Raw genomic sequence first — 18,969 nt, 5'->3', positions numbered from 1 at the left:
AGATAAGGATGCCTTGCATTCCACCGTGTCCAAGCAAGCTCCTAGGAACAACAGGCTTTGTTTTGGATGCATCTGAGATTTTGTTTTGTTGATTGTGAGGCCTAGCGATGCGAAGAGATTGCGGCATGCCCTAATGTCGGCTCTTACTTTGGCTTCTGATGGACCTTTGACTAGCCAGTCGTCCAAATACGGGAAGACCTGCACTTTTGCTGCCCGAAGAGCTGCTGCCACAGGGGCCAGGCACTTCGTGAAAATCCTTGGGGCCGACTTGAGGCCAAATGGGAGAACTTTGAATTGATAATGGGCGCCGGCCACAGTGAAACGGAGGTACTTCCGATGGTTTGGGTGGATTGGGATGTGGAAGTATGCGTCTTCCATGTCCAAGGAAGCCATGTAATCTCCCTCGTTGAGGCAACTGAGAATGTCCGAGAGGGTGACCATTCGAAATCCCTGCTTCTTGAGATATTTGTTCAGATTGCGCAGGTCTAGGATCGGTCGCCATTCCCCTGTTTTCTTTTTTATGAGGAAAAAACGGGAATAGAAACCTGTCCCTCTCTGATGGATTGGAACCTTCTCTACTGCGTTCTTGAGTAGCATAGCTTGCACCTCCTTGAACAATAAGTGAAGACGAGGGGGAGGGGGACCCCTGGGCGGAGTTGGTGGAGGTTTGGTGATGAACTCTAGGGTGTGACCATGTTGGATCAAGTCTAACACCCACCGATCCGATGTTATATTCTGCCATTGCTGTTGGAAAGCAGATATTTTCGCGCCCACGGGAAAGTAAGGGGTTGGAGGTGGCGCCCAATTGCTCTCACTGTTTCTTGTGACTGTCTCGTCCTTGGATGTTTGCGCGCCTTCTTCCTCCTTGGCGAGAGAAACCAGCCGATCCAGATTGTCTGTAAGAGGACTGGTAGTTTTGGCGGTATTGTGGTTGATACTGTCTGCCTTGCTGGTAATAACTTCCTCTGGACGAATAACCTCGTCCTCTAGCTCCTCTGAACGATCCTCTTTTATATTGCAAAGATCCTAGTGACTTTGCAGTATCTGTGTCAGTTTTAATCGTCTGGAGAGCCTCATCGACATGTTTTCCAAAGAGGGACTCTCCGTCATATGCCATGTCCAGTATTTTCAACTGAACCTCCGGACGAAACGTAGTGGCTTTTAACCACCCTTGACGTCTCAGGACAGCTTCCCCAGCCAACTGCCTGAAATTCGTATTCGCCATATCTAGAGCGCAGTTGATGGATTCTTCCGCTGCCCGCTCTCCTTCCATTAAAACTTTCCTGGCTTCTTGTCTTGTGTCCTCTGGCAATAGCTCTATGAATCTAGTCCTGCGCCGCCTGAGAGATTACCGAATCCGGGCGTGGATGACCAATAAGGCACGCCGGACTAGAAAGCGGAGCACGATATTTCTTTTCTATTCTGGGTAACACAGCAGGCACAGATGCAGGGTTTTTCATTATCTTTATGCCTTCCTTCCAAATAAACTCAATCATGGGAATGGCTCTAGATATCTTTCTTGTTTCCTCTTTAAAGTCATGGAGAAAACACTCCGTTTGCTCCACTGTAACCGGGAGCTTAAACCTGGTTGATGCCCTCTGCATCAGGTTGTGAAAACCACCTACATCTTCAGGCGGTGAATCTGAAGGTTGTGGAGTTGGAGGGGACGGCATGGGTATAACATTCATCCCATGGGTCTGATGAAGGTATGTTAGGCAACTCTCCATCTTCTACCTCCTCTTCTGATGACGTATCCGGAGTTTGTGGAGGCAAGACCGGTTGCGGAGTTTCCACAATTGGAGAAACCGGTGGCTGTTGCCGAGGAGGAGCTACAGTATCAGATTGAGGTACTTGCGGTGGAAAACGATGCTTGTAGTCCGCCAGCATAGCCTGTAAATCCTGTATCAAATTAGTCGGCAACTGAGTGACTTCCGGGACTCTAGGCCTTCTCTGATGTTCCAATGAATGAGGCACTATGATATCCTCTTGGTAGTAGTGCTCAGCGTATGAATCCTCTTCATCATCATCTTGGCACTTGATGACAAGCTCGGATGGGTGACGTGCCACACCAAAAGCACCCTCATCATCATCATCTTCAAAGTCATCTTCTTCATCATCAGCATAAGTTTCTAGAAGATGAGAAGGCATAAGTGGAGATATATATGAACCCTGTTGTCTCTTATAAGACACTAGTTGAAAGTTCTTTGTCGCTATTGGCGTACAAAAGGCCTGATTCCCAGTGGTAGGTCTTAGTAAAGCTGATCCCATCGATCTTGATGACCCCGGAGACCAAGGAGCATCTACTTGCTGAAAGGATGCCGTCGTCGACGGATTTATCGTCGACGAGATCGACGACGAGGGCATCGTCGACGATAGACTTGCCGTCGACGGGACTGTCGTCGACAGGCTCGACGACGACGGGACAGTCGTCGATGGACTCGTCGTCGATGGAGCCACCGTCGACGGAACGGTCGTCGACGGGGTAACCAAGGACGGGCTCGTCGTCGACGGGATAGACGTCGATGCTTTCTTCGTCGACGAGGCAGTCGTCGACGGCGGAGTCGTCGACTTCGTCGACGGGCTCTTCTTAGATGACGAATTTTTTGATGATGGAGTCTTCGTCGACGAGTCGTCCACGAGAGTTCTTTTTGTCACAATACTAATTTTTGTAGACACAATCGGAGTAGTAATAGATGTAGTGGATATCATATCTATAGAAGAAGAGGTTGAAGTAGAGACAGTGGTCACTGGAGAGGAGACAGTAGAAGTCTTACTCACAGTTTTCTTTGCCGGATCGTTGGTGGCTGAGGCTCCAGAGACAGAATGATTGGATCTCTGTGAAGGGCCTGAAGTAGAGTGGGAGGTCTTAACATGCTTTCTCCCCTCACTTATCTTATCCTCTTGAGACCTCGCCCTCTTGCTAGAGGTAGAGGCTCTGTCGTCATCATCCTTGGAAGAGGATTTAAGCCACAAAAGGACTCTGGCCTCCCTATCCCTTAAGGTCTTGGCAGGGAAGGTAATGCAGATCTTACAGGGTTTTGCCTCATGCTTGGGATACAGGCAATAAATGCAGTACTTGTGTAGGTCATCCACATGGACCCTCTTCTTCTCGCATGTTCTGCAGGGTCTGAACAAGGCCTTCTTGTCAGACATCTTGAAGCTCTTGAAGAAAAAACTGAGTCAAGACTCAGGGAGACTCCCTTCCACACGAAGTGCGGTGAAAATCTGAGGAGAGCTGGCTCTGCAGGGAAGGGTCTAGAGGGTGCTGTGAGCTGATTGGTTGGAGCAAAGACTTTGGGTCTTTTAGCATAATGAGGTAGATAGGCTACTATAATATAGGCCTCAGGCCTTTTTCTAGGGCCTACTACTGCAAAGTGCTTTTGGCACTGCTTTTTTATTTACCGTGGGACTCCCGCCTCGACGACGGGGAATGATTCAGGCATGTGAATCTATGAAAGATACCCCAATACTGGATAAACTCAGGGACTGCAAAAGATCGGTGAAAACTATCCAGGGCAGCATAAGCTTTTTGACCCAAAAAACGTGAGCCATCAAAGGGCATACCCATGAAAGAGGCATGTACATCTCCTGAAAAATTTCTGGGCCGCATCCACATGCAGCAGCAGAGCACAACACTTGTGCCAACTGCCCTTCCCAAGCAATCAGTAGTATCAAAGGCAACACAAATAACGTATTTAGACGCATCATAAATTGTGCAAGACGGGCCCTACAGTGTCGTGGGACTGCCAGTAAGACCTTGGTAGCCATGTCCTAAAGGACATGCATGTAGAGAGCCAAAACTACAATGCATTGACAGGCTAGCCAAGAACATTTGTTTTCCAAATGGCTCAATCCTCTTGGACTACCTATCCAAAGAAGTTGTAGGGAATAAACTGGGGTTCGACTTAATGGCTGAAGCCTGAAACACGAGGCTTTCTGAGGCAGGGTTTTGCGAGAAAAATCAGGATTATGCAATCCTGGCAACCTGCCTATCTTCTGGTGGGAAAGAGCTGGGCTTTCCCAAGTGCCCATCAAGCAATCAATGAGGGCGTGATTAAAGGGAACCAAGGGATAGGATGTGACTGGCACGGACTGCAACATTTTCATAAGAGCTGGAATGTAATTGAAGGCCCGGTGGTTCACTGGAGCCCAAAGGGCACTGAATATCTGCAGCCTAGAGCCTTAGAATGCCTTGATGTGCTGCAACAGTGCCGATGGCTTGGGAAGCTCAGGGCACATTGGGATCAGTTGAGGAATCTACTGTGACCGCAGGTCTAGAGGGAGATCAATTGACATGGTGACACCCTCACACTTTTTCCTTGGCTACAGGGTCTTAAGATGGGGTCGAGTCTCACTTTGCTTTTTACTGTTTGGACTTCAACCCAGAAGTAGACCTCTTTAGGGAATGGACCGAGAGAAGGAAAGAGTGTCTCCACAACTTGGGCGTGGCATTCGCACAAAAGCTGTGACTACTTCATATATATTCAGCAATGTACAACTTGGCTCCTCGATCCTATATTGCCTTCAAGGGCATGATGGCACATTTACTGCACCGTTTAGAGAGGAGTCCTGTGCCTAAACAGCACAGACAATCGTTCTGTGGGTCAGTGACAGACCAATGTTTTCTACAGTCATTACATGGTTTGAAATATATAGTTTAAGGAGGGCACATCGTTCTGTAGCTCACTGGGTTTTGTTTTAGGAGTTGATAGGCGGACAAATTTAAGAATGGAGCTTTGGATCCGTGTTGAAGGGCGTGAAAAGAAAGTAACTGATTTCAGTGTAGCTTATGTTGAATTCTACATTATTACTTCTAAGGCGTTACAGAGCCAGCGCACCTTGCAGCTCCTAGGGGCATTTCTTGAAAAATATTTCTGGAGTTACTACCATATGTTTGAGAATTCTAAGGCAAGGAATCTGTGTTTAGAAGTAGCCATCGGAAAGTTATAGTAAAGAGGTCGGTCTCAAAGCGTGGTCCAGCAGACAGAGCCTCAAGTAACTGGTTGCTATAAGGCATGCGTTCTCAGAGTAGAGGTAGGTTACCTTGAGTCCCGTAAGCTTTGTCTGAGGAATTCTTCAGAAGTTCCATCACCACATTAGAGTCCTTACTTCCATCCCAGGATAGGCCAGGAGCATTGGATTCTGGCATTTTCATGCTGGAAGTACGCCTGTAGCCATCGTGCACCTGACTATCCCACATGACTACTGCAGCTGGTGAGACAGAAAATACCCTTAATAATGCTTAACCTGTACTAAAATACCACAACTCTGGTAACAAACATACCTATAAAACCTTTGGTATCCATATCAATCACAAAAAAAATGGAGTATTTCTGAATTAACACAAAGTCCTCAATCCTAAACAATCATATTTTGGCCCATCACAGGTGAGAAACACCTCAAACCCACTCATGTTTAAAAAATACAACCTACTTATAATTATAAACAATTTGGAGCTTTCAACACAGTAGGTCACCACAAGACGAAAGTGATCGTTTCATGACAGGTTGCCATCTGAGGATATTCTCTACTATTCAGAAGTGATGGAATATTTCCAGATGTCTGGTGGGATCTAGGAAAATACATAAAATGTTGCCTACCTAAACCAACTACATGTAGCTTGTTGTGTTGTCTTTTACAGGCTGTATAACCTAGTGTTGGAATATTACAGTTTTAATAATTTCGCTTGAGAGGACTCCTAATAACCTAGTAGAAAGCCACAATGCAGCAGCACAAACGCCACGCGAGATTGAGTTTTCTTCCCCATCTGAAGAGGTGTGTCTAGAGGGGTGTGTCAAGTAAGGTATGAAATCATTAGTAATACCAAATATCACTACTACTTTATGTTCACCAGAGAGTTGGGTAGTGGATGTGAATCTATAACACAACAAGCTACAGTTGGTTACAGGTAAAAAACTTTGTCTGTTTGAAGCATATTACTGTGGAGCATATGCTCTACACTGGTTCAAAACCAGTGCCTCAATGCCTTTTGACCACAGGGGAAGGAAAGTAAAGGTAACTAACTAACAAGTTTCTTACCTTCAGTAATGATGTATCTGTAAGAGACATACATTAGATACCTTACCTTCGAATAACCCCCAGGCGTCAGACCGGATCCGGGGAACTTTTCTGTAACAGTACCCCTGTGCGTTGGAAAGTTGCATCGCATCAATCAACTCCACGTCCGTCGCCTGCGTCGTGGTCGCCGGGATGACATTGTGATGTCTACTTCGACACCGGCCCTGAACGCTGTCAGTTCTGACATGACTTTCCACGCCAGCAGTGCAGTGCCCTTTACGACACTGACCACTGGTGCACATAACTAGGGCCCTGGAAGGGTGTCCCAATCCCTAGTCAGTTCGCAGAACGGGGAGGATGGGTGAGGCGGTAAGGAATCTATAATGTATGTCTCTTACAGATACATCATTACCGAACGTAAGTAACTTGTTCATCTGAAAGAGACCATTAGTTAAAGATTCCTTACCTTAGAATAGATACCCCAGCAATGCCTACCCAGGAGGTGGGTCTGAACTAAGTTCACGCCAGAAAATCCTGGGGAACAGAACAGCCGAAAAAGCAGTCTCTCCGGACTTGGCTATCCAGGCCGTAATGTTTTGTGAACGTGTGCAGGGATGCCCACGTGGCTGCCTGGCAGATGTCAATCAGCGGAACTCCCCATCCCGAAGCAGTAGTGGCTGCTGTCGCCCTGGAAGAGTGGGCGTGCAGTCCCACTGGAGGTTCCTTCTTCGCCAAAGAAGAACAGATTTTGATGCGTAGGACAACCCATCGAGCGATGGTAAGTTTGTGTACAGCCCTACTTTTTTTTACACCCACATAACCCACAAAGAGTTGATCGTCCACCCAGAAATCATTAGTGCGATCAAGGTAGAAGCACTGCGCATGTTTTGGGTCCAGGCGGTGGTTTCTCTCCTTCTCTTTGGAAGGGTGTGGACGCAGGAAGAAGGTGAGCAATGTGATGGTCTGACCTATGTGGAAAGAAGTAAGCACTTTGGGTAGAAAAGAAGGCCTAGTGTGAAGGCCCACTTTGTCCGGATGAACAGCAAGAAAGGGATGCTTGGAGAATAGAGCCTGAAGCGCACTCACTCTGCGAATAGATGTGATGGCAAGCAGGAAAGCGGTCTTCAAAGTAAGAAGACGAAGAGGACAATTATGTAGTGGCTCGAACAGAGCACACACAAGATAAGTAAGGACAAGATTCAAGTCCCATTGAGGCATTATGAAAGGAGAAGGAGGAAAGAGGTGAGTAATGCCCTTTAGAAATCTATTTACACAATCGGGGACTTGAAAAGAGAAGGCTGATCAGGAAGGTGAAGAAAGGCCGAGATGGCCGAAAGGTAGCCTTTAAGAGTGCCCAGAGCAGAGCCCTGCTGGGCCAAAGATAGAATAAAGATGTGAACGAGGAGCCGAAGGGTATCCACAGCCTTTGCTGTGCACCATGCCACAAATTTGTTCCATCTACAGGAGTATACCGTTTTAGTGGAGGGACTCCTGGCTGCCAATAGGACATTACAGACTTAGGGAGGAAAGTCAAAAGCTGTCAACAGTTGATGCTCAAACTCCACGCAAGGAGGTGGAGGCTAGACAGGTTCAGGTGGAGGACCATCCCCTGCTCCTGTGACAGAAGATCCTGCCAAAGAGGCAGTCTGCTCGGGGTACCAGACGCTTCGCGCCCAGTCCGGAGCCACAAGAATGACTTGGGCCTGGTTGCACTCTATCTTCTTCAGCACTCTGGGTAGAAGTGGTACTGGCAGAAAGGCATACAGGAGGCCACAATTCCACTCACAATGAAAAGCGCTGCCGAGCAAGTGCTGCCTTAGAAGCACTCCAACGCGCAGAAGTGCTGACATTGCACGTTCTCTTTGGTGGTGAACAGATCGAACCAAGGCTACCCCCCACTGCAGAAAGAGAACTTGCACCACCTCCAAGTGAAGACGCCATCCGTGATCCATCATGCACCTGCGGCTGTGTTTGTCCGCCGTGGCGTTCAGAGAACCTACCAGGTGTTGAACCACCAGGGGAAATGCCCTGATGTTCCAGCCATGTTTAGAGGCGCAGGGCCTCCTGATATAGGGTCCACGACCCCACTAAGCCTTGTTTGTTGCAGTACCAGATGACGGTGGTGTTGTCCGTGAACACCTGCACTACTTTTTCCCGGACAGAGGAAAGGAATGCCTTCAGTGCAAGACGGATCGCCCGAAGCTCCTGAAGGTTGATGTGGAGCTCAGACTCCGCCAGAGACCAGAGTCCTCTTATCTCGGCCTCTACCATGTGGCCGCCCCATCACAGAAGGGATTCGTCTGTCACCACTGTGTGTTCTGGTTTGGGAAGGGAGCGGATCTGCCGTTGACCTAATCCTGGTTCGTGAGCCACCACTGCAACTGTTGTGCATTGCCCTCGGAGATCTGGATGCAATCGGACAGATTCCCCTGGTGCTGCGTCCACTGGAACTTCAGGTTCCACTGCAGAGCCCGCATATGCCACCTGGCATGATTGACCAACAGGATGCAGGAGGCCATGAAGCCCAGCAGCCTCAGGGTCATCCTGACCGAAACCAGGCTCAAAGATCGGAATCATAGCCCGAATATCCCGGACTCGCTGTTCGGGAGGATAAACCCGAAACTGCATCGTGTTCAGAACCGCTCCAATGAAAAGGAGCTTCTGAGAGGGAATCAGGTGCGACTTCGGCACGTTGATCGAGAACCCCAGCAAATGCAGGAAGACGGCCGTAGTCTGGGGGTGGGAGACGACTGCCTGGGGCGAGCCCACCTTTAACAACTGGTCATCGAGATAGGTGAAGACTGGAACCCCCTGATCTGCACAGATAAGCTGCGACCACCACCATCACTTTTGTGAACACCTAAGGGGCGCTGGTAAGGCCAAAGGGGAGCACGGTAAACTGAAAGTGCTTGTGGCCTACAGTGAACCGCAGGTAACACTGATGGGCCGGCAGGACAGGGATGTAAAAATAAGCGTCCTGCAAGTCCAATGCTACAAACCAGTCTTCAGGGTCGAGGGCAGACCAGGCCTGAGCGAGCGTCAACATTTTGAACTTCTCCTTCCGGAGGAAGAGGTTGACGTCCCTGAGATCCAAGATAGAATGCAGGCCTTTGTCCTACTTGGGCACCAGAAAGTAGTAGGAATTGCAACCATGACCTACTTCTGGGACAGGAACGTGCTCTCAGGCCCTCTTGGCCAAGCGGCCCGGAACTTCCTGTTGGAGAAGGGCCAAGTGATGCTCCGACATGCGATGGTACTGAGGTGGCATGGAGGGAGAAGTAGTCTAGAAGGGGAGGGAGTAGCCCATTTGGACTATCTGCAGAACCCACCTGTCCGACGTGATGGTGCATCAGTGGGTGAGATGATGGCGGATCTAGCCGCCCACTGGCGTTTGGTGGCCCTGGAAGGTTGGACTAGGAGGGATAGGCGGCTGATGCAGAGGGGGCCGAGGTGGACTGGCCCGCTCGCTAGCCCCCAGAACCACGCCGGTGGTTCCCACATCCCCGGCCGCGCTGGGGAAAGAACAGCCTGTGCGGGCCTGTGGCTCTGGGCGGGACTTAGTGGGGCACCCCTTACGTAGCCACGAAAGGAGAAAAAGGCAGACTGCGCAGGGCGGGTTGTGGAGAGGCCCAAGGACCTGGCCGTAACTCAAGAGTCTTTAAAGCGCACCAGCGCATTCTCTGCCTTGTGCCATCAAAGGGCATGTCCATAAGTGTGGATTGGACATCCCAGGAAAACCCAGTCGAACACATCCAGGCGTAGCGCCGAAGGGCTACTAATGAGGGAATCGTTCTGCCTGGTGCGTAGGTGGTATCCAGCCCACAGCAGATAGTAAACTTTGCTGCATGTCTCCCCTCTGCGACCGATTGGCAGAGAACGGCCCAAGCCTCCTCAGGGCACTAAGGCAGCACTTTCGCCACTGTATACCACACAGAGTGGGAATAACGGCACAACAGACATGCAGTGTGTTCTGACTGCAGTCCCAAGCTGGAGAAAGAAAACATCTTCTTCCCAAGTTGATCCAGCTTCTTGGATTCCCTATAGGGCGGAGCTGTAGGGAAGGCGCCCTTGGACGTAGAGGCTTGGACCACCAAGCTTTTGGGGTCGGGTGTTGGGAGATAAAAAAGTGAGGGTTGCCCGGGGCTGGGCGGTGGCTGCAGGCAACCATCCTATCCACAAGGACCCCTGTGTTGGGCGCAGACCAAGTGCCTAAAAGGATGTACGTAAGGGCTTCACTGAAGGCAACAGGGTCTCCGAAGAGCTCGCTGCCGGCTGAAGCTGGCAGGAAGTTAGTCCCGACTGGCACCATAGGAAGCTCGAGGTGGAGAGCCTCGGACGCCCTACGCAACACCACTGTGTATAATGCTCCCTCCTCAGTAGCCATGGTAGGAGGAGACAGCATGCTTACGTCAGGGGAGGTATCCAGACTATTGACATCCCCCAGTTCCTCTCTCCAGTCCGGCTCATACTCTAGCTGGGCAGGTAAAGGGTGCTCAGACCCCTCCCAGTCTTCTTTACTCTCCTCCGGCTGCCAAAATGGCTGAAAATGGCAAGGGTGGAATGCAGGTACAAACGTAACCATCGGTGTTGAATCTGGTGTCGGATGATGTCGTTCTGGCTCCGTAGACGGGCTCGACGTCGGCTGCAGACGTGGTGCCGGTGGAATCCACGCTGGTGGAGGGGTCACGAGGTCGACCGGCGCCGATCCGAATCCAGGCCTGGATCCAAGGGCGCACTGTGGAGCAGAGGCCGGAGCTGCCGGCGTCGAAGGGTCGAAGGCCTAGAACCCTAAACCGAGTCCGGTGGGCCTGAAGGCGCATTGGCGGAGTAGGGCTGCACAAAGATGGCATGCATCTCTTCATAAAATGGACAATGCTGGGCAGGGGTCACTCCCGGTCAGGTTGGAGTCTACCCTGAAGGCTCTGCATACGGAGCCGCAGGAGTAGCACCACTCGAACCCTTCGTCGTGTTGGTTGACGGATGAGGGGAAGTCGTAGAGCAGCAATGCGTCTTCGACTTCTTTTTGTGCTTTGACTTAACTGACCCGGAGTGTGAATACTTCGACGAGGAGTGATGGTTGCTCTGCGATCGATTCCGTGACCTCCCACGCAGCTGGGCCCTCGAACGATGCGGAGCTGACTGTCGGGCCTCAAGGAGCTTTCAGGACTGCTCCCGCAAAGACTTCAGGGCCATTGTCCGGCAGTCAGAGCACGACTGGGGTCATGGTCGCGCTCCAGCAGTAGCGGTGCAGATCCGTTACCGACAACAGTCGGTTACAGGAACCACAGGCCTTGAAGCCGGGCATCCCTCGTGCACCACGAGTGGATGTAAGACTTGAAAAGAAGTAGACAAAGAGTCGCAAAAAGTCAGTCAAGAAATGACTGGGGGTAACGCTCTCTCCGGATCTGCAAGCGCGGAAAAAGAAAGAACTGACGTCAGCTTGCGAGAGCGGCGTCTAAGTAACCTCTGCGTCTTCATCCCGGCGACCACGATGTTGGACTCGACCAACGCCACCTACAGACGCGCAGGTGTACTGCGGACTAAACTTTCTGGATTCAGTCTGACGCCTCGGGAGATATTCTAAGGTAAGGAATCCATAACCAACTGTTTCTTTCAGATAAAAGTTTACAGCATGTTGGTAGGTGAATGTGTTTTGTTTCTGTTAACACAAGAAGCTCTGTGAACCAATGTTGTGTGGGCTATCTGGGAGCTATCAGGATGATACAACACCATTCTGCTTTCATCTTGCTGAGAACCTTTGGTATTAAAGGGATCAGGGGTATAGGGGCTAGGCATTGATTTTGGACAATCTATCGAAAGTCATTCCCCCACGATCCGGGATGTGGATGCCAAGTTGCATAGAACTGGCATTTGCAGTTTTTGTTTGTTGCAAAGAGATGTAGAGCCAGTTTGCACCAGAACGAGCAGATCATATTTAGCTCAGACTGATCAAACTCACATTTGTGGAGGCTGGTTCCAGTTCTGCTTAGCATGTATACTAAGAGACTGCTAGTCACAAACATGTTCGGCTCGAAGAGTTATTCTGTGTGCTGTTAGCCGGCTCCAGATTTCATGAGCTTCCTTGCACAGCGCCAGTGATTTTGTGCTGTTTAGTTTGTTCACGTATTGCATACTGGTGGTATTGTTGTTGTGAACAAACATAATAGACTCTACAAGCATTGGCCTGAAAGCTTGGGGTTCGGAATTGCTCTGAAGTCCAGGCGATTGATATGTATGCTCTTCTGGAGTGAACACCACTTTCGTTGAATTTGCAGGTTCTGTAGATGATCGTCTCAGCTCTCCAGGGAGGAATCCGTAGTCCTTAGGAAGAGAGGTATTAGAGGTAAGAACGTGAGGCCCTTGGACAGGTGGGACGTCTGGGACCACCAGGCTACAGCTTCTGTCATACCTGGTGTTAAGTTCACAAAGTCCTTGAACGATCTTTTTGTTTGAATCTATTGGCTTTGTAGCTGTTCCTGTAAGGCCCTCATTTTCAGGTGCTCAAGAGGTGTCATATTGATCGCTGAGGACACCATGACCAGAAGCTAATTTAACAGATGCACTGAAACTTTTTTTTATAAATGGTTTGAGAGCCAGTTCCTACAGCCTTCCTTGCTTGTCTTGGGATAGAAAGTCTTTGTGTTGGACAGTATCGAGTGTTGCGACCGAGGAACAGTATCTTTTTGGAAGGAGGAGTTGATCTTTGATAAATCAAAAGGAGACCTAGGTTGTGAAACATCTCTAGGCAAGCCTCTGTGGCCTTGGATGCTTGAAATGACATTGGTGCTTTTATCAAACAGTTTTGTGGTAGGGGCATACCGGATAACCGTCCTTCATGAAAAATAGCGGCCACAGGGGCAAGACATTCGGGTAAAATGCAGGACGCTGATTTGAAGTAAAATGCGGAGAGGGTGACCATGCAAAAGGATTGTTTCCGGAAATACTGGTTTAATTTCCAGAGGTCTAAGATTGATCGCCACTCCTCTGTTTTCGTGTTGTGGAAAAACTGAGAATAGAAGCTTGTACTTGCTAACAATGTGGGCCTTTTTCTAATGGAACCTTTGGTTAGCATAGCTAACACATCCTTCCTAAGTAGATTGAGATGCAGATGAGGTGGGCACCCTCGTTTTGGTGGAGTGGTGGGAGGAATCCGGACAAACGAACGTCTTACCATATTTAATGAGATCCAGGACGTATTTGTCCGATGCTATTTTAAGCTATAAATAACAACATTTAAGATGTTTACCTCCCACAGGATAGGTCTGGTATCCTACTTGATAAGGATAAGGGTTTCTTTTGTGGTTCCTTTAAAGGGGGTTTCTTTCGAAATTGTAATATGGCAAAAGATCTTGCAGTGTCAGAGTCAGCCTTGGCTGCTTGCTAGGCGTCGTCGACCTGCTTGCCAATCAGAGCGTCACCATATTAAGGTAAAAATATTAGGGATATGTGCACCACAGTTTCTACATGTTGAGGCCTTGAAGCAAACTTGGCTTTTAAGGACCACTGACCCTGTCAGTTGTGGGAATCCTATTGAAGCTACATCTATAATACAAGCGAAGCGGTGAAATTGCTACACATATCGCCTCTCCATATAACGCTGTCTGCTGTATACATGCTTATATGAGTCACTTCTTAATGGAAGGTGCACCAGAAAAGTAGTCAGGATAACAAATTTAGTCCATCAATCTTCTTAATTCAAACTGGAGTTAAAATCAGCATTCAGCCAACGCGTTTCGTTACTTGTGCATAAGGAACTTCATCAGGGCTTGATTGATAATGTAGAGTATTCAGAAGAGTTCCTTATAGTATGCAGTAGTATTGCCTGCATATTCAACTCACAATGAGAGTCAGCTGCTGCTGCTGGCTACCATGCCGTAACCAGGATTACGGTATTTCTATGATCTCGTGCTGGGATCTGGCTTGACTTACTCTAATTGTGAGTTGAAAGAAGATTGATGGACTAAATTTGTTATCCTGACTGCTTTTCTGGTGCACCTTCCATTCAAAAGTATCTTTTCGTCTATGGATTCCAGTGGCGCTCAACGACGGCGAGTGCCGAGTGCCGGAAATAGATGCACAGGACATTATTTAGAATTCAACAGGGATTGAGGTGCTGATACTTTGGTCAGCCGTTGTGTGCCTTTGTTCAAAATTTTTTATATTAGTCCCCTTGAGTCTAGATATTAAGTTATGCTGGATTATAGCTCTTTGGTTCTTGTTGACTACTACAGTGCTTTCGTAATCGTTTGCATTGTCATCAGGATAGTCGTTGACGAGGACGACATAGATAATTAGCTTGAAATCGACTAGGTTTGTCATCGACGAGACATTCATTGTAGACTAAGCCGTGGTTGACAAAGCAGTCACAGTCAAGGCAGCCATAGACGAGGCGTGGACGACCATCATAGACGAGGCTGCTGTAGACTACCGTCATATGAGACCGCAGTCGACAACCGTCAGACAACTGTCGTGGAGGATGCTGTTGTGGACGAGGCTGTCATAGGTGAGGTAGTAATAGTCGACATGGTTGCGGTCAACTTTGTTATCGTAATTGTTGTTAAAGATTATTTTGACGGCGGTTTTGCCGTTGATGCCTCATTGTCAGGTTATGAGGATTTCCCTGAATTAGTGTCCAGGCTGAAGAGGGAGCTAGAGTGTCTGCCTCCGTGGAAGCTGCTTTTTTTCCAATTTCTTCTCTCTGTGAGAAATGCCTTATGAAGACGCATAAGTCTTTTTTATGGCTTTTCTGCATGCCTTCTGGAGTCCCTTGGCGCAACCTCTCCCTTTGACCTCTCTTGTGAAGTTTAGGAATCTTCACTGTCCTCTTCAGAAATGGCAGATTTAATTTCTGTAGCCACAATAATAGCAAACACAAGGAGATGACGGACGGAGCACTGAAAGTTTTCAGACACTCACCCCCAGTCACAGATCTGGGTTGAATCCATCATCGTTCCTTAGCTCACTTCGCCACCCCAGTTCAGACCCAGCCATATGCAAATCAGTCCTGATCCTGTGCCTCATGGGAACAGTCCAGCCCGAACTACCAAGCCAATTCTTCCCTGGACCGGACACAAGCATCCTGGGACCAGTTTCGGGGTAACACCCCATATCAGCCAGGCTAGCTTGAATTCAGTGGTAAAGTGAGCAAGGGGTCCACGTCTGGGCATACCCCGCCAACTTGCGGCAAACCAAGCAAACACAAGGAGATGATGGAGAAAAAAAGCCTCATATCTCTAAACATGAGAGTTTTTGTGGGAAAGTTTAGACATTTTCTAGTCTCTTGCCTTGTTTTCTGCTACTCTGACATTAGTGACAGGGTCAGAGAAATGAAACATGAAATATAATTCTGGAGGATCAAAAAATGTGTCATAGATGAAGAAATTGAGCAGAGCTCAGGGAGACTCTTCACACGACATGCAGGAAAAAAATCTGAGTTGGAAGTGCTCTAGAGCGTGCTGTCACCTGATTGGTTATAACACATTCGGTGGGGATGGGGTGGAGGGGAGGTGGAATGGCGTTGCATTCATTTTTAGTGATATTTTGAGTGCTCAGAAGTAAGCGAGCCCTCAGCAGGGGACTGCAAACATTTGTTTTTTCAGCTCTCCCTTAAATCTACAACTATCATGCGGGGAGCTATTCTGTATAGACTCCCAGGCTATAACCCTCAGCTGGCTGCTAAGCTATCTGCAGTACTCTCTCGGTTTAACTTTAAGTATGAATATTTCCTGTTGACTGGGGATTTCAATCTCAATTTTGAGAAAGATGCAGATTCCTGGAGAAGGAATCTAGAGAATTAAATATAAATATTCCAACTTAACGAATGGACTAAGGGCACGTATTACAAAGCAGGACATACTCTGGAATTGCTGTTCTCTAATCGAAGCTCAATTACAATACAATCTATTGACCCTATTATTTGATTGGGGAATTAAATTATCCTCTTCTGCACAAGGTAGACCCCTTGTTTATTGTGGAGTTACCTGGGCTATTGGGAGATCTTTGAGGAAAGTTAATCTTGATTTCTTCACTGACAATTTTAGCCCTCCTTTAGAAATAATGGTAACACATTTGAAAAGGATATAGTTAAGGCGCTACATGGATGTGCTGCACTGAAATGGAGAAATTCGATAAGATTATATCCAACTGAGAAGTGGTATACTAATGAACTGAGAAAAGTGAAGAGGGGTGGTAAAGTCCTGGAGCGCAGATGGCGGCTTTAAGTCCCAGGTGTGCATTTGGCCTTTAGAACAATAATAAATCCTACCATAAGAAGTTCAGACAAGCTAGAAAATAGTATTTTTTTGAGAGACTGGAGGAAAACATTGGCTTATCAAAAGAGATATTTAAGATAGTCCAGGAACTGTCCAACGTTGTCCCCCTAAACCAAATGACCATAGCTTCAGTTCAGTACTGTGAGAAGATAGTTTCATTCTTTAACAAGAAAATCAAGAAGATCTATTCAACATTTGAGACCCAACTCCCTGTAGAGGAGTCCTTCCTCAAAGATGCTAATCCACACCCTGAGATGGTAACACATTGGGGCGGGTTTTCGGATCTCGTACCAGAAATGGTGGAAAGAACAATGAAGGAGGTAAAATCTAGTTCAACACTGGACCTCTACCGTCATTTTATTTTTTTCACAGTTGGCCTCCATATTTAGTCCAACTTTACCTGGATGTTTATTTATTTGTTGAAAAAGGCAAACTATCCATCCATCCATCTGGAAATATGCCTTGGTGCTGCCTTTGGTTAGGAAAGCCGGAATGCATTCAGCTATTCTGTCCAACTATCGCACCATTTCGTTCCAGTCTTATATGGACAAAGTGCTGGAAAGGATTTCAACGCATTTCCTGGAGGGCAATAACCTTTTGGATGGCTCCAAAACACGATTTAAAGTCAACTACAGCACAGAATATACCTTGTTAGTAGACAGTATCAGCTCAAAGTCAGACCAAGATAAGGCGGTGGCCTTCATCTTATTGGATGTGTCCACGGTTTGACAGTTTCTCATTCCCTATTAGTATATAGGTTGCATGAAGTCGGTCTGCACTCTACCACCGAAATTCTCTGAACAACAGATCCCACTCTGTTCAACCAGCCGCTTTCAAATCCACCTTCCTGCCTGTCCGAACTGTGGGATTCCTCAAAGTGTTTATCATCTCTATTGACTAGAGACATACAGAAAAGCATGGGATTCTGTTGGGCTGCCTATCTGAAGTAGCCAGATGGATGCAGACACACCGCCTGAAACTGAATACAGAAAAAACAGAAATCCAGCTTTTTGGAGGGGCAAATAAAGTCTTGAATGATGTGTGGTGACCGTCCCTTCTCAGCCCTGCCCCCAGGCCAAACAGAGTGGCTAAGAACTTGGGATTTCTGTTAGTGGACTCTCTTTCGAAGAAAGTTCAGGTGAATGCAGTGTGTGGTGGATATTTTGGACATGTACGGATGCTGAGGAAGCTCTTTCAATGAATCCCAGTAGTATGTTGTAGTAATACTATCCAGGCACTGATTATGAGCAGAGTAGAGTAGATTACGGTAATGCTCTGTATTTGGGAATGGCGAAATATCGGTTTAAACGCCTGCAACTCATCCAAAATGAGGCAGACACATTGATTTATATAGCGCCAGAAGAAGCTTGGCTTGCCTTAACTCACTACGGCTTGGCAATGAGTGCAGTGTATCCCAGTAACCAGAGGAGTGCGCTCCAGTGATAGCATTGTCATCTGTAAAAACCTGTTCCCAGTAGTCAGGTACCCCCGGGAAACCCCAGGCCAAGTGAAGGAAATTCGCCTTCGGGATGTTGCACCTATCGCAGCGGTCTGTGTCTTTCAGTTTATACTTATGCATTTTGACTGGGGTATAATAGAGACGGTGCAAGAACTTAAAACGTGTAATGCTTAATCTACTACTCACAGAGATTTGTTTTTGTTTGCTGGCAGTATTATGTCCATTGTTCGTCTGTGAGCTTGTGTCCTAACTCTAAGTCCCAGTGCACGCGAGATGGGCAAGGTGGTACATTCAGCAGCGAGTGTATGTTGTGGTATAGTATGGATACCATGTGACTGAGATGTCGCGCGGAGCATTAGGTGAGGTGGGGCCAGCGGAGGAGGCTCTTGGGGGAAGTCTGGGGTAATGGATCGTATGCCTTGGCGAAGCCTGACGTAGAGGAATATGTCCAGGGAGGGTGGGGCGGCAGAGAAAATCTGATCTAGTGTCCGGAATTGCCAGTTACAATAAAATCACCTCATGTTTTGATATGAGTCTGTTCTAAGAGCCTGTGAAATCCCACCTCCTGGAGCAGTTGCATACGGGGATGATATGCTAGAGGGAGCAGTGCGGAGTAAAGGACGGGGCACTTCAGCATGGCCGAAATGCGATTCCAGGCTGCAGTCGTGCAGGAGACCGAGGTGGGCATCTTATCCAGAAGCTGAGGGTTATGTATAGTGCGCTTTCTAAAGGCACAGGATCGGCTACTCAGTGTTCCGCAGCAACCTGCGGTATATAGCGCGAGGGGGGGTGAACTCAGTGGTTGGCGTAGTGTGTTGAGCGCATATGTAATAGATAAAAATTCGGGATGTGAAATCACCCTAGAGAGTAGGGTCTAGTAAGAATGTTCCACTGCAGCCGAGGTTGCTTGCCTCCCCATACCAACCTTATCATTTCCGATTGTAGCACCGTAAAAAAATGTCTCCCAGGGTGATATGGGATATTGAGGAACAGCAGCTGTGGGAGAACCACCATTTTAATCAAGGAGGAACGACCAACTACAGAGAGAGGCAGGGCAATCCAGTGGGTAACGCTGTCTGTGATGCGAACCAAGGCAGTACCATAATTGAGGCACATCGATTCCTCCCTGTCTCTGGTGACACGGATTCCGAGATACCGCATATCAGAGTTACACCACTCTTGTGGGAAATCCAGGAAGAACTGTTGAGCCGTGGGAGTGAA

At 48.0% G+C, this 18,969-nt stretch overlaps 1 protein-coding gene across 2 annotated transcripts in view; it reads right to left on the bottom strand.

Moving 5' to 3' along the window:
• USP36 (ubiquitin specific peptidase 36) overlaps positions 1–18,969 on the bottom strand; it is a 726,079-nt gene that overhangs the window by 12,129 nt on the left and 694,981 nt on the right. Inside the window, exon 18 of one of the 2 annotated variants that reach the window (XM_086931077.1) lies at positions 5,044–5,211. In XM_086931077.1, coding sequence (XP_086787203.1) covers positions 5,044–5,211 — 168 coding nt within the window. The remainder of the gene's footprint in view (positions 1–5,043; positions 5,212–18,969) is intronic. The other variant, XM_086931078.1, reaches the window with a different exon arrangement.

The sequence above is a fragment of the Lissotriton vulgaris genome, chromosome 7 (assembly GCF_964263255.1).
Source record: "Lissotriton vulgaris chromosome 7, aLisVul1.2, whole genome shotgun sequence".
Lineage (NCBI taxonomy): Eukaryota > Metazoa > Chordata > Amphibia > Caudata > Salamandridae > Lissotriton > Lissotriton vulgaris.
This window is presented reverse-complemented; position numbering and strand designations above follow the sequence as displayed.